Genomic DNA, 15,603 nt, shown 5'->3' on the forward strand with positions numbered 1-15,603 from the left:
ACTCAGTTTTCCGTACAAACTGTCTTACTGGAAATTTGTTAAACATCTTAGCAGTGGAGGGACTTAAAATATTTCTGTCGTTTTACCAACGTTATATTTACGCGTCTTGGGAATATTCGGTTCACTCTTATAAATTGAATAAAGCGTAAGGCGGGGTTTAGGGTTTAAGTTTAACGCCGTTATCATTCCTTAAATTAATTCATCCCGAGTGACTGGACGAACCTTTATGTCGTTGATTCTCTCTCGGGAATATTTCTCATCTTTTAAAATATTGCATGTATATTTTAGAACAGCGTCGCTTGACACTGTTGGGATAACTCGACGTTTGCTCCTTGTACTTAAACTAAGGATGACCGGTAACCATCGTTAATCCCAATCTTCCCATTTCTCGACGTTGGTGTGCTGAATTTTGCGAAATGTCAGGAGCTTTATATCTTTTGAAGTTGCGAGTCTTCCCTCTTTCTCTCTAGATGCTTGTTGCGTTTTGCAAAATGAATAATAATATCTTAGCGGCTGATTTTAAAAGGTCCCCTGTCGTCGTATAGTAGTATAAGACCCCGATCTTGATTATGTTAAAAGTATTTTAATCCGAAATTAAATAACGCCATTGGAATTTTGAAAATCCCTTTGAAAGAAAAAGTCCAGGGAACGGAATTAAATATTAAAAATGAGTAAATGATCTCTTATTACAAAATAATTAGTATTTAGTTAGTCTTAAAAACTAGAACTACTGTGGTGCCGTCATTGGTTTAGTGGCGTCTGCTAATTTGAACCTCTTACCCTTACCTCTCTAAGCCTATGAGAATTCAACCAATCTGGTAGGGGTCCTTGTTTTTAAGGTTTATTAAATGCTAATTATTTTGTAATCAGAGATTATTTATTTTTAATGTTTTTCCTTTTATATTTATGAAAAATTCCGCTCTTTTAAGGTATAATAATGTAAGGTTACCTGGACTTTTCATTTAACAAAGAGGAGTTTGTTTTTAAGAAAGCGTGACATTGTTTTCGACGTAATTTACTTTTGGCTCGTCTAGGTAACAAGCGAGTCACCGAGTGTCGCCTAATTTAAGAAAATATATTGTATATAGTTTTAATATGATTAGCTTCAAGCTTGTTGTTACCTGCCTTAACCTATCTAGTTTATGATGAACTTAGTAGTAGTAGTAGTAGTAGTAGTAGTAGTAGCAGCAGCAGCAGCCGGTGTATTTTGTTGTTAGTAACGCGCGAAGGATTTAATATTTCGTTTTTGGCCTATTTATCATTTCTCCGCGCTCGTGTCTCGCTTCGCTTCTTAGATATTATTAGACTCGATGTATGGTTTGTCGCAGCTTGTATTAAGATAAGTCGGTTTCCTCTTTTGAGAGAGAGGGGAGAGTTTGGACTGTCAAATAATTTCTACTGAATTGAGGGGTTCGTGTCAAATACTTAAGAGTCCAGAATGTTTAATTAATTAATTGTCTATGTGTATGAACTGCCTTTAGTTGTGTGGGGGTCAATCAAAGGTTAATTATGAGAAACTGGAAGACGTGATCGAATTAAAGTATAACCTATTTCGCGTGCATCGAACCTTTGTAACTAATTTCAGTTGGAGAGAGGCGGGTTTGAATTGTCCAGTATACGGATTTTTTTGTCTTATTCTTTTATCTTTCTTTCTATAAAAGGGGTTGGAATAATGGTTCAGACGTGCAAAGCTGTTTCTTCCGTGATCTTTTCTTTATCTACACGATACCTGTATTACAACTCACTGTCTCTTCACCTTTTTTCTCATACCGTCACTCAGATGTTATTGTAATAGTACATTTCGTGCAAATGAATAGTATTTAGTTTTACAATCAAAATGTCAAGGATATGCCGGCATTAATAATAATGCGGAGATAGTACTTGGAAACTTCGATATGTATAAAGGATATCGACTTTTCTCAGAGCTAAAACTAATATTGTATTTAAAGGATACGCTTCAGAAACACGTAATGGGACTATTGACGAATTGGGCTATATAATTTTCTTAGTGCGATGTTTGAGAAGTTTGGGGGTCTATAAAAGAATCTGCTGTATAGTTTTAATTTTACACGAGTTTCCATAGAATGTTTTAAATTCTATGCCATAAATCTTGAAGAAAATGCTTTAAACCTATTTCAAATAGTTTGAATTCAAGTATTCAATGTTGAAAAACTTGAAATGACTAAATTTCATGACGTAAAACCGGTTTTTCTTCTATACGTTAAATCAAGAAGTGATATCTAGTTTACTAGGGAGAAGGTGTAAATTCGTCACAATTTTAGATTTATCTCCAGAACAAACGTAGGTCCTGAGTTAATCCCCGCCTCTAAATTACAACCAGCATCTCATTGGTTCTTGAAAACTCAAGTCAGCTCGACGCGAATGACGAAAATTACGTATTTTCCGACTGAGGAGAGTCGAAATAGCCCGGCCTCCTTTTACGTCCCCCTTGTATTTTGAAAGGGGGACTGGGACTATGGCGCGCGAATACATAGGCATCTTATAATTTCTCCCTAGTAAACTAGATATCGCTTCTTGGTTAAATTCTACCCCGTTTTAAGATTGGTTTTGAGACGCCAGTGGTATAAATTTCCATCTCTTATATAAAGAAACCTACAAACTATCTCGCTTAACAAACACACCGTAAATTTCCCGATGGGAAGTAAAAAAAGGATATATTGATAGAAAAGCAACCGTATACTTCTTCCCTAGCTCTCTTGGAAAAAGAGAAGGGTTTTTTTCCTTGGAGGGGGGGGGGGGTATAAAAAATCTGTATCAAATACTTGTGTAACGTGTGTAGCAATCGAAAAGAAATTGAGCCTTAAGCGATGGGTTAGCAGCTTGTAAGAGTGGGATATCAACAATCGTTCGTTCTCCTTTCTCGTATTACCAACTAGGCCTAGAAGGTTTTTTTTTCTTTCTCTAGGTTTATTTCTTATTCCCATTAGGCCTATCGTTGCAACTCGGGATTCGGATTTGGCTTTGCTATACCAGAGTTTTCTTTTATTACTCTTATTGGTTTGTTGGGCCGAGCTGTAATGCGCCCAGAGGGCAGAGGAAGAAGAACTATGCCGCCGCCTCGAAGGCTGGCTGGCTAAGGTAGCTTCTACTTACCGTAAATTCGCATTTCCTTATCGGCTTTGATGGTTCTATAGAATGGACCTTCCGTGGAAACCTCGCAAGCGTACATTCCTTCCGTGTTTAAATCGGTCTTCCCTAGTAGCACGTGCGTTTCGTTTGATTCTTTTAGCTGTAAATGGAATACATGAAAGAAAAAACTAAGGGATAAAGAGTTAAATTTTAATTGGGGATTTATTTAGTTAGTATTGTAGGCCTAGGTGTGATATTATTAAGTCTTTTTAGGTCTGGGGAAAATTGGGAAAGATTAGGAAATTTAAATTTTCTTAAAAATGTCGTGGAATTTTAACAAAGTCAATTTGTGGGAAAGTTAAGGAATTAGGGAAGGCTCAGACAACATTGTTTATTCCAAAAATAGAAGGGGAAATTAAAAAAAATTATCTCTTATTTAAAAGTAATTGCCATTTACGAGGACTACTGCTTCGCCATGTATAGAGGTGTCTGCTAGCCAGAACTTGGTTCCACCAATCTCGTTGCGGTAAGGGGTTCTGGCTAGCAGACGCCACTAAAACAATGGTGGGACAGTAGTCCTCGTTTCTTTAGGGTATTTCGTTAGGTATATATTTATACTTGTTAAATGTACCGTATGGTAAATTGATAAATTTTAATAATGTTTAAAAACAAAATTAAAATAAAATGCAATTCCACCCTCCTGAAAGTTAAGTTCCGTAGGCACTGGGAAGTCCTCTATCTCTCTCTCTCTTCCATTGATAAATTATGAGTGCAGGACTTGGTTAAAATGATCCGTAGACGACTGGAGCAGTTTTAGAAAGAGAGAGAGAGAGGATCTATTTTTCCGCAACCCCTGTCTCTAGAGTGTTGAAGCTATAGCTATAGTAGAGAGTGGGCAAGTACGATCTGCCCCGAAGTAGGTGGGGCGAAAAAGAGACTATGAGCTTGGTCCATGCCATGGAGGTGCGGAGAGAGATAGGGGAGAAAAAAAATTCAATCGAAGTTTTTTTTTGTTCATGGCCCGTGGGATTAGAACAGCTGTCGCTAGCTGCGTGGCATAAGAGAGAATATGGCCTCTCCACTGTATACCCAACATCATAAATCCTAAGATTAGGCAAAAAATCGAAACGATCTCCAGGGGATAAGGCGACGCCCCAATAAAGGAGGGAACTCCCCCCAAATACACTCTTAGAAGGACGCGAAATTTAAACGTATTTATATCAACTTTTATCTCCTTCTAACGTTGCACCAAGTGAGATAGTTGTCTCTCGAGATACTCTTCCGTGTATATTAAATTACAGTCTTGAAAAGGGGTGTTTTTATACCTAGGGAAAATTGGTTTGTTACCCATTCTTAGATTGCGACATTCGTTCAGTTACAGCCTTAGTTTGATCCAATTTTCTAAGGATTTTTCGTAAGATTTAGGGTCATTTCCAGATTGTGAAATTAATTTTCTCTGTTTACTCTAGTTGATTTAATGGGTGTCGGGTTATACCGTTTCAGTATTTTTTCATGGTGTCGCTAAGTAACTACATTGTATCAAATAACTCGAATAAACTCCCGCCGTGTGAGAATTGGGTGATGAAATACCCCGTGAGTTTTAAAAGCCTCCTTTGAGTCCGGATAATTTTTTTCTCCCTTTTTTCTATGTATATATTGAAGAAAAACTTTTTGGTGAAATAAGTGATTATGTGTGGGAGCTAAATACACATTTAATCAATTTTATTTTACGCTCCTGTTATCGAGGAAAAAGGTATATTTTCCCATTATTTTTTTTTTTTTACTTTTCTGGGGGAAATAAGGGATTAAAATGTAATTTGTAAAGATAGCGATGGAATTATGTTTTTTAAAAGGGAATTAAAATATTTAAAGGAATATTATATTTATGGGTTTATGGGAAACTACTTTGTTTACTTTATCTCGTCTATAAAAGGTAAACGCGTGGGATGTAAATATTTTACAAGTTTAATGTATGTAAAGTAATTCTTTACAAAGTTTGTGTGTTCCTCTGTCAAGTATTTAATAGTTAATATTGACTACACGCTAAACTAGATAGTTTCAGTTCTGTAGGTTAAGAGCTGGGTTAATTCTGAAAATACATTGGACAGGATTTGGAAAAATCTTTGGGAATTATTTTAGTCTAAGAATATTTAGGATTTTAGTAAAATTTTGGGAAAGTTTACAGATGGGTTCTAGGATTAATCAAGGAAAATCGGATTTCCAAAAGCTATATAAACCATAGATGCAATTTCACTACTAATATACAGGGTGTTTCTGATAAGTCTGTCATAAATTAAGGGGGCAGTTCTTTGGAAATCGATTTTGAGTCGAAAATGTAACTTCTATCACCATTTTGTTTGTCCTAAGGGCCACTGTTTTCGAGTTATGATTTGATTGGAGTGTTTTAGGGATGGCCCCTTTATTAAATTGGAAATCATTGTCTAAATCAGTTTCTTAATTAAATTTAAGGGGTCATCCGTGAAATGCTTCAAAAACAGTGTCCCTTATGGCAATCAAAATGGCGATAGAAGTTACATTTTCGACTCAAAATTGATTTCCCAAAAATCATCCCCCTTAATTTATGCCAGCTTTATCAAAAACACCCTGTATATTTACTGTTTTGAAAATCGCATTAGGCCAATATAACCAAACGTATTTATTCTTCCACTTTCGGAAACCATATCGGTTCTCGTATACCGATCGAACCGCGAAACTTTTAACTAATTAATATTAAATTAAGTTTTACGCGACTGCCGGCCATATAAATTTTGAGTAAATTTAAATATTTATCTATCTTTAGTGTTATAACTAACGTCCTTCGAAGAATTTGTAAGTAACTGTACTTAGGTTTCGCCAATACCGAGAAAACTTTATATACGCATCCAGGAGTTTTCTTGTTTTTATTTTTGATATTTTCGTGTTGATTTAAATAATTAAGGTAAAGCTGGGATATATGATCCAAAGTGAAATAATTTATAAATAGGTTTAACCGCATTCGAAGCTACGAAAGTAGACGGTTCTTGGATTTTTATTATATCTTTGAGTCGTCGTCGTCTAAAAAGCTTGAAGCGAATCTCGCGAGACGTGTTCTTTCGCTATAAAAGGCCAACTTTATAAATAAGTTAAAATATTGAGGTACCACGTTACTTGACACTAATATTACTTGTACGTAATACCATTTTTGAAATATTTTCTTGGGTACAAGTGACGTTTGAATCATTATTTAAAAAGTTAAAAAATAAAAAAAACCTCTACTGGAATATTTCTAGAGATATAAAGGTTATATGGTTTCGCTACAATTTATTCATTAAAATGAACGTGATTTCTTTTTTAATGGAAGGTTCTGAACACGTTGATTCGTTTTTTTTTTTCAAGTTTGGAATTGAAAGTCGTCGAATTTGTGTTTAAAAAAATACCTTTTTTTTATGTGGGTTTTTTTTTTAAGTCTCAAGTGGCACGGGCCGCACGACAGACTCCCTGAGTTATACTTTCAAATATAGTGTATATATAATTGTGCATAAGTTCATAAGAAATGTTCCATAATTTTGTCACTGGTTACAAACTGGAGCTTGTCATGAAGTGAATGAGGTAGATTATAGATTCGAGGTAAAGCGACGCCTGGTGAGGCGCTGTCAAAGGCTTAGTACAGCCTAAATAGGAAGATGGAAGTCCTGCAAAATTAACCGAGTGTAGCCAATTCTCGCTTGTCATTTTCGAATTTAGCTCGAGCTGTAAGTCTCTAGCATTACGAAGTAAAGGTAGTGTCATACTTATGGAACATATCTTATAAACTTATGATTGCGTTTCTGTATCGACAAAGAGTCAAGAGTCCAGTTTTTCGGTATATAAGATCCGTGGTTATGGAGTTAAAGATACGTGGCCATTTTGTAAGTAAATAAGTTAAAAATTATGGCATAAAAACCAAAAGAGGATATATTAGATAAAGCGGGAAGAAAATATGGCTAACCCAGGCAATATTCTACGCCATACTTACATACCTACCTTACTTTGAAAGTAATAAAAAGGGAACGCTGCCGCTGGTCTCTTATAGATTTATCGATTATCTTTATTATATGAAATCCGGTTAAAAATTAATTCCAGAGGCTGGACAAACTATGGGCCCGTTTTTTCTTTTAAATATCTAGTTTCCCCCCCTTTAAGACCCATAACTTTGAAGTTAAGATTCTCCATATCCTGAAAAGAAATGAAGCTAAAATATATATTGCTTATTATTCCTGCAAATGGAGGGTGAAATGGAAAATCGAGTGTTTTTGTCGATTTTTCAACTAATTATAAGACCAGTCTGCATTAGGGGAACATCGAAGAAATGCCTCCGAATGATTTTAAAATTCAAATTAGTTTTCATAGATTTCATGAATTGTTTGAAATTAGCACCTCTGAGGCTCCGACCAATCGCGTAACGCCCTGCACGTTTGTTATCAAAATTCCCATGGCGCGCTCCATGTCGAATGAATTTTAGAGCGAGATTTGATGTCTCAATTGTGGCGCGAGGAATAGAGCGTGCCCGCGGGCGTTACGTGATTGGTCGGAGGTGTTAGTTTCAAGTTATCTATGAAATCTCAAACTAATATGAATTTTAAAATCATTCGGAGGTATAATTATTTTCTGGATGTTTCACTATGCAGGTGGATTTTATAGTTAGTAGAAGAATCAATAAAAATATCACTTGAATATCCTTTTCATACTCTCTTTAAGTGATCGACTTTTGCCCGCTTTTTTTTATTATTATTATTATTTTTCTGTCAGGATAGAAAACCATTTAGGTTCTAGATCGAATTCTTATTTAATTTTGTGTTTCCTTCCCCTATCCTAGGTTCCAGAGACTCCTAAAAGCTTTTTCTTAACTCTTATTTGTCATGAATTATCGACGGTATGAAGTCAATATTTTTGGGTCGTTACCGAACTTTAGGTTATTAGTCGCCATAATGGTAGCTCCCTCCCGCAATTCTTGCAGATTTTTTTTTAACGTTGAAATGTTTCAAGTGTCTATTTACGATATTAGATAAAATTTGAGCAGTTATACCTTAATGACCAGTGCGAACTCATCTTATACGTTTATAAAAATTCAACGTTAATCTTCTAGGGTAGGGTAGGGTCTTCGTAGCCCAAAGTATACTGTCCTGCACAGAAACAAAACCTCCTCACTTTTTGTTTTGTGTAATAGATCGATAAATGATGTTAGTTAAAGCGAGTCTGCCCTTACAAATACGGGGGAATGGGCAGTTGGTGGATATAGCTGGAATTCAGACCCCACCCCTCTTTGAAAACCGAAAGATAACGTCAGGGCAACAAAAAAAAAAAAAAAAAGGCCAAGAAGAAATTCCGCTTTAATATGAGAGTCAGGAAAAGGTTTCTAGTATGGGATCTTCTCTTAACTGTAGATAGAAGACCCGGGTAATTTGGGGCTCTATGGTACTTGTAGCTAGCTGTACACATGGATGGGGTTCGTTCTACGTACTACGGGTTTGGCTGACTAACATGGCTGGCTTTCAACCTTACGATTTTCTTTTATGCTCCCCGCGATTCCTTTTTTTACGAGCCCCTTCGGCGCAAAGCTTGGGCTAAAGCGAGAGATCTTAGCTATAGCTCTGAGCCAGAAATGCCGGCAAATCTTTCTTGTACCGTCTCACATATCGAGTACAGTGAATTGGTAATCTAGATGGACCATTCAGAAGAATATAACTCGAGGTTGATTCGATTTTGTTAAGCTGTTGTAGTGTTTTCCTAAGGGGAAAGGTACTACAATCAGCGACTAATTTGAGTAGCACTTGCTCTGTTTTTTCTTATTGTAAGATATGACTCAAACCAAAGTAATTAGCATGATGTATTCTTTAAATATTATACTGAATAATTTATTTTCAAAGGTAATTAATACATGTTAGTCTTGAAATATATTTTAAATCAAAGAAAAGTCTGAAAATCACGAATAGTTTAATTTGTGGCAACCCCTTCCCTTATTACTTCAGTTTATTAATGTCTAATATTAGATATGCTAGTTTCTCAGCATGAGACGGACTCTCGTATAAGATCGACAAACTCAATTTTAATAACGTCTTATATCCCAAAACAAGATGGTTGCCGCGAGCGCGTTAGTCCATGGATAGCTGAGATGTTGTTTTTGTGATTTTTCTTTCTTTCTTTTTTCTTCTTTCTGAGAAGCTCGAGTTGCTATTCTATACCTTTATCTAGTCCGCTAAGGGAAAAAAAAGCTTATACATTGCATTTACCTAAAATATTCCGTACAATAGAAAAGAGAATATAGCTTCTTCGGCCGAGCCTTTGCTTTTGGATTCTGCAGGGGTAAAATGACGGCCACACACACTATCTAGTTTTATGCAATGTTTAGAGGTTATATCGGGTTATATTCAAGCATTTTTATCCTTTGGGATAAGGCTAGTATGGGCCTGGTCCCGCTTTTTATAGAATTTCTTTTCGTTTTGGTGCAACCCACATTGTTTTTTGTTTTTTGTTTTTTTTTTTTACTTCTTTGGTTGGTATTTTGACGTAGAAATATTGTATTATTATTTTTTGGGGTTGCGGAGACTTTTGTTTTGATGTATTTTTTTTTGGCGGATTTTTAGGACCGGTTTTAAATTGGGTTACCTACAGTTTTGGGGGATTTTGTTGTGGTAGTTTATGTCCTTAATCTGTTTATTAGTTAAATGGGATTATAATTCGTCGGGTTTAAATGATAACTTACCTAAATTTAAAGCTAAATATTAATGAATTTTTACAAAGAACTATATTTTGGGACTAGGTCATCTTGTTTGTGGGCTTGACTGTTTTTTTTGTAACTTTTGTTGTTACATAACTTGTTGGTTATTTATTGCCATATTTCTAGTTATTTTCAACTGTGAGATTACATCATGCCTTTGGGAGGGGAGGGAAAGGAGTAGGTTTTATTTACGTATTTACAAGTTTACTCTTAAGTTTGCTTATGCCAGAAAACTTTTGGGAATTTACCATTTTCCTCCGCTGTCACTTTTTTATAGGACAAACGTTTTAGTGAGTCGGAAATTGAAAACGGTTTTTTTTTTTCATAGTAAAATCTAAGACTGCAAAATATTTATCTTACAGTTCATAAAAAATTAATTTAAACAAAAACACAAGTTATGCCTTTATGGGAATATTTATTTAAGGAAACTCGATATAGCTTGGTTTTTACAAGTACCCACTAACGTTAGGTATGTACTCGATGTATTTTTTTAACCCATGTTTAATCAGTCAGATCACTTATACTCGCGTTCGCGTTCTCACCTTGAATGGAACGATAGCTAAGGGCTTCTTCTTTATCTAATAAAAAGATAATCAGATTTTTCCCCTTTTCCAACGATATTCTTTCATTCATGAATGATCCGCGGACAGACAGCACTCGAGAGAAGGAGGAGGTTGTCTTTGAACAAATACTCTTAGACAGCTAGCAAGGTTTCCTTCGCCATTTTGGGTTAACGCGGTGAAGGGACAAGTAATGAGGAGGTGAGTGTTCCGTCGTGGGTGTATAGACCATTTCGATCCTCTGTAAGGGCTATATCAATTCCAGCCCTTATCTATATCAGAAGGTGATAATTTGAAGCAATTTAAGAAAATATCTTTATTTTGATATGTAATTCATAGAATATAACCCGAATGAAGGGTTTACTTCAAATGGTTTTCATCTAGTGTAAGAGGCTTGGAATAATAGCACCGAACATTGAAAGGCCCTATTGGTTTAGGGGGGAATGTATAGGAAGGTGCATGGTTTACTTACGTTCAAGTGGACTCCGAGCATGTCGTATGTCTGACCAAATGGCCTGTCGTTGGGTAGAAAGCGATAGAATTCCACGTTGTTTTTGTACCACTTGACGGAATATAGTGTTTCCCCTTCGAGGTCGTAGCCGCAAATCAACCAGACCTTTTGACCCATTATGACGGCACCCGGAACGGTCAAGCTGACGAATTTTAGTCCTTGAAGACCTAGGCAAAAAAGGAGAAGAAATAGGAAATTATATTAGCGAGGAATATCTCGTTTCTGACGTTTTTATACGTATTTATTCCCCAGCTATTAATTTTACCGCGTTAAGGATATTATTATCTATGATATGATATGTTATTGCTTCGTTTATTATTGTACTTGTAGCTTGGAATTGATTTGCGAGATATTTTTCGTCTGTAAGGGGAAGCCGACATTTAGGGGAAACTCAGCCCATGTATTTTCTATGAGCGCCTGTAGAAATGTTTAACCCGCAATACACTGATGCTCAGGGTGAAGATAACCTAAAGGGGCAATGTGATTTATTAATTTTTTTTTTCAAGTATTATTTGCGTTCAAACTTTTTCCTTAACTTTAAACTTTTCCTCGCGTGTTTCAAAGAATTAAATACATTTCCAAAAATTCCGTGACATGAAAAAATATTACCAATTGTCGAATTTCACGATAAAACTAACCTAACTTTTTTAAAAAAAAATTCGGAAGAAGAGAAGTCCCTTCCGTTTTTTCCTCCCCCTTTTGTTCTTTCTTTTAATAATTCCCTTTCCTTCCTCTTATTTTGCTAATAAACCAATCAGAAAATGTTCTCGAGGGCCATTCACGAGATAACGGAAACTGTAAAAATTGGGAAGAATTTTGTCAGTCGTGGGAAAATTTTAACTTAAAAAGACAATAGATAGGAAATCACGAATGCAGTTGTTGGGTCGAGAAAGGAAGTCTTACTCTCTTTTGATATTAAAGAATAACGAGAGACGGACGTATGACCAAATTCTGTATTTAAAAGGAAGGGAGAGTAGGGGACTTGTCTTCCGTCTTTGAATTCTGACCATTCCGCCAAGTGGCCGTTAGGTTCCTTTTTTTTACTTCTCTATTTTCTCTTACCTCCACCTAACAACGTTGAAGTGTAGTTAACGAAACGAAACGTATAGGAAGGTATATAGAAAGATAAAATTGGCACGCGAAGCTATTGCACCGTCATGGAAACCCTTTCCGTGTTTCGAGCTATTAGGAAGAAGATTGTGCAGCTCGAATCTTTCTCTCTTGTCTTTCTCTCTCACACAATTCGGCCTTAGAGAGGGAAAGACATGGGGGGTTGAAAGCATTTGCATATTGTTCTACTTCGAGTTAAATTGTAGTAAGTTAAAGTATTTTTTTTTTCGTCTATTGTTGTTGGGTGTTTTTGATAAGTTTGCTATAAATTAAGGGGGTCTTTTTGGGCGATTTTGAGTCGAAATTGTAACTTCTAGCTCCATTTTGTTTGCCCTAAGGGACACTGTTTTCAACTTAAGATTGCATCCAGAGTATTTTACGGATGACCCTTTAAATTTAATGAAGAAACTGAAAGGCAATGATTCAGGTTTAAGGATAATTTTGGCGCTTATAATTGGAAACTATTATACCCAACTACCTATAGGTCGTTTCTGGAGTTTTAAATTTTCACAAAATATCTTGTGTCTAAAAAGAAATTAAGTCGAAGAAAGAAATTAAGAATTTGCTCTAAGTTACGATATTTTCTCACTGAGTTAAAAGATTTTCTCGTTGGTTGTTTCATATCGTTTATAAAAAGAGCCTCGTCGTCTCCAGGGAAGATAAAGGACACTTTTCATTATCTTTTATCGTTACATTATACTGGTTAAGTAGTTTCCTTCCCCCTTTTCTACATTTTGTCACTTTTAGCTGAAACATATTCCTTATAGTGTGTTTCTTTTAAGTCTGTCATAAATTGAAGGGCATACATTCTCAGGGTCAAATTGAGTGGAAAGTATCATCAAAGAACATGAATGGGGTCTACAACATTCAGTTATAGAGATATTGATTGATTCTCTAAAACAATTAAGGAAGTAGTAAACACACATGTGAAGGAATTAGCTTTACTTTACCAGCCTAGGTGCATTTACAACCGCATAATAGTATACAGTTCTGTTACTATAGATCATGGTTCAGTAACGTTCTTAGATTGAAGCATATTGAAGGTTAAAATTTTAATCTTCTTAAACATTTGTGACTATTGCCATTTTTTAATGACAAAATTGGATGTAAATAAGAGGGAAAGACACGCTTAATTTTTGGCGCCTGCGCTGTAGTATTTTTGTATCATGAGATTGCATGCGCAGAACCGGATGGCAATGTATCAACCCTCCTTGTATGTCCCTACACTGATGGTTGCCTATCCCTTCTTTTTAAGTCGAAAAGGTCTATTGGCCAATCAATGTTTGGGAGTCCATGTTCTTTGATGACACTGTCTACTCAGTTTGACCCTAAGAACACATACTCTTTAATTAATGGCAGACTTATCAGAAACACTCTCTTTCCTTGGCGTTCCTTTCTCGCGTCAGCGCCGGATTGTCTCTATATCTCCTTGAATCTTCACTCAGTCGTCCACCAAGCAACTTTATGCCGCCGTATCGCGCTTGGGATACTGGCATTACCATTAATTTTACGGAACGAGAACCTCTCGACCGTTCTTTGCTTTACCTTCGAGAATAAACAAGGCGTTTTCAGCTTGCATAGGTATAACCGCCCAAGCCTTGCCTTTTCCTCTCCTAGCCAGCATTTTGACGCATAATTTTGGGTCCTTACTATAAGGAAAACTTAAGTTTGTTGTTGAATAGGTTATATTACGTTAAGGCAGGGGTAAATAACGAAAGGAGTTAGAGACGCTAGCTTCCGTAGTGTAGAATACAGTGGGACTTTCAAACGTAGACACAGAAAAGAGAAAACGCCTCGGTCGCGCCGTCTATAATTCAAAATAAGTATGATATTTTCCAACCAATAGGGTGGCAGCAAAGTTTCGAAAGTCATGCTGGGATATCGATTTTCTCCTGTCTGCTAGTTTTCGTCTGCTAGTGTTCGTCTGCTTACGACTAAGTGACAATTAGGTTTAGAGTAAAGTTTATTCATTAAGGTGCACTTGAATTAGAAACACGCAATCTTAAAGTTGGTAAATTCCTTTTTCGATAATGAAATGGAATTGAATGTCGTTTTTGCATCCTTCAATACAGTTTTAGTTGTTTTAATTTCTTTAGTCACAGATACAGTCGATGATCCTGATCCCACAGTTCCCACTGCCACTGACTCGGAAAAATCACTAAGCCTTATAGCTCACTGGGCCGACTCTGTAACCGCGCACTTACGGCAAAACAAGTTTGAACACATTTTGAGGATTTCCCTGGGTTCAAATTGCAAATTGTTGACTTATCTTTCTTCTTTAAATCGCTGTTTACTCGCGATTGAATATATATTTATATTGGGTTGATTTATGAGACGACTTCACAACATCGACACCCGCCATTTTACTTTACCCAGAATACCTTGCGGCGCGAGATTTTAAGGCAAAACGTTTAAGGTTCTGGTCTTATTTATAATACAGTTCCAAAGATGGCACTACGTTAGTTACAAATTCTATGACGTTTCAAGGTCCCACTGTATTCTACACTACGGAAGCTAGCGTCTCTAACTCCTTTCGTTATTTACCCCTGGTTAAGGTTAACGGCGTTGGGAGTTTTTGTAAACTATAAACTTTTTTCAAGGTTGTTTGAGATTTCTTTATTTGAGTCAGGTAAAATTTATGGGAAATTCTACTCAACTTCTGTTAAATAAATAATTAAGGCAAACTAAGTAAGTTTAATTAATTAATTAGTATCGCGGTTAAAAGCCATAATTAAATATTAACCGTAACCTCCATAATTTTAAATATTTATACCCTCCAAGTTTTAAAATTAAAATATTTATTTTAAACTTGGGGTTCTTCCGTTCAAAATAAAGAGCAAATAAATCGTTAAAAATAAATTGCAGTTTAGAAACCCTTTAAGAAAGGGGAAGGGAGAAAGAGGAGGACGGTTCGGTTTAATTTTAATGCTCGGTTAAACCTTGGAATTGGGCATCGTCGAAGAACGAAAAATATTTGGCGGTAAACGAAGCGAGAGCCCGCGAGATAAAACGGGTGGGACGTTTATAACAGAGTAAATACAGCTAGCCACGCAATCGATGTAGTATGCAAAATAGTACGACAGCCAATGGCATCCGCGTCGTGGAAGTAGTATAATCTACGACCACCAATTAGCTAACCCTCCTATATTTTGCGTTTGTCCACTAATCGACCACCCTCTAATCATAGACCTATATAGCTTTGTGGAAATGGTTAAGAATTCTTGGTATATCTTCTGTATATGCTAAACAAAATTTTCTGTTTTATATTTGACCCGGCATTGCGTTGCTTCCTATATAGTTCCTTCATATTATTATTTGAAATTATACGTTTAGTTTTATTGATTTTTATACCAAAGGCATTATTTTTGAATTTATTTTTTATTTAACATCGATAGGTGACGTTTAATGATTTTTTAAAAATTTACGTATCATTTTGTAGTTTGAGAGAGTACCCTTAAAAATTGATTTTAATCTTTTTGGTTTTTTTTTTCCAATTCGCCAACCATATTTTATCTAACCATAAACGTGGGTAACTTTCTTCTCTTAGTTATTTTTTCTAATCCATCAAAAATTGAGTGAATTTATTGCGGTATTTT

General features: G+C 35.9%; 1 protein-coding gene and 1 long non-coding RNA gene across 4 annotated transcripts in view; one reads left to right on the forward strand and one right to left on the reverse strand.

The window, feature by feature from the left end:
* Positions 1 to 15,603, forward strand: part of LOC149676684 (uncharacterized) — a 198,422-nt gene that overhangs the window by 34,137 nt on the left and 148,682 nt on the right. The window lies entirely within an intron of this gene.
* The window catches only part of LOC149676685 (uncharacterized), a 58,848-nt gene that overhangs the window by 9,066 nt on the left and 34,179 nt on the right, over positions 1 to 15,603 (reverse strand). The window contains exons 2-3 of the mRNA XM_089837749.1: positions 10,859 to 11,064; positions 3,115 to 3,250 (exon numbers count right to left, since the gene is read on the reverse strand). Of these exons, the coding sequence (XP_089693875.1) occupies positions 3,115 to 3,250; positions 10,859 to 11,064 (342 nt within the window). The remainder of the gene's footprint in view (positions 1 to 3,114; positions 3,251 to 10,858; positions 11,065 to 15,603) is intronic.

This window comes from Phalangium opilio, unplaced genomic scaffold (genome assembly GCF_054372755.1).
Source record: "Phalangium opilio isolate 3A_F unplaced genomic scaffold, DU_Popi_V2 ptg000045l_1, whole genome shotgun sequence".
Lineage (NCBI taxonomy): Eukaryota > Metazoa > Arthropoda > Arachnida > Opiliones > Phalangiidae > Phalangium > Phalangium opilio.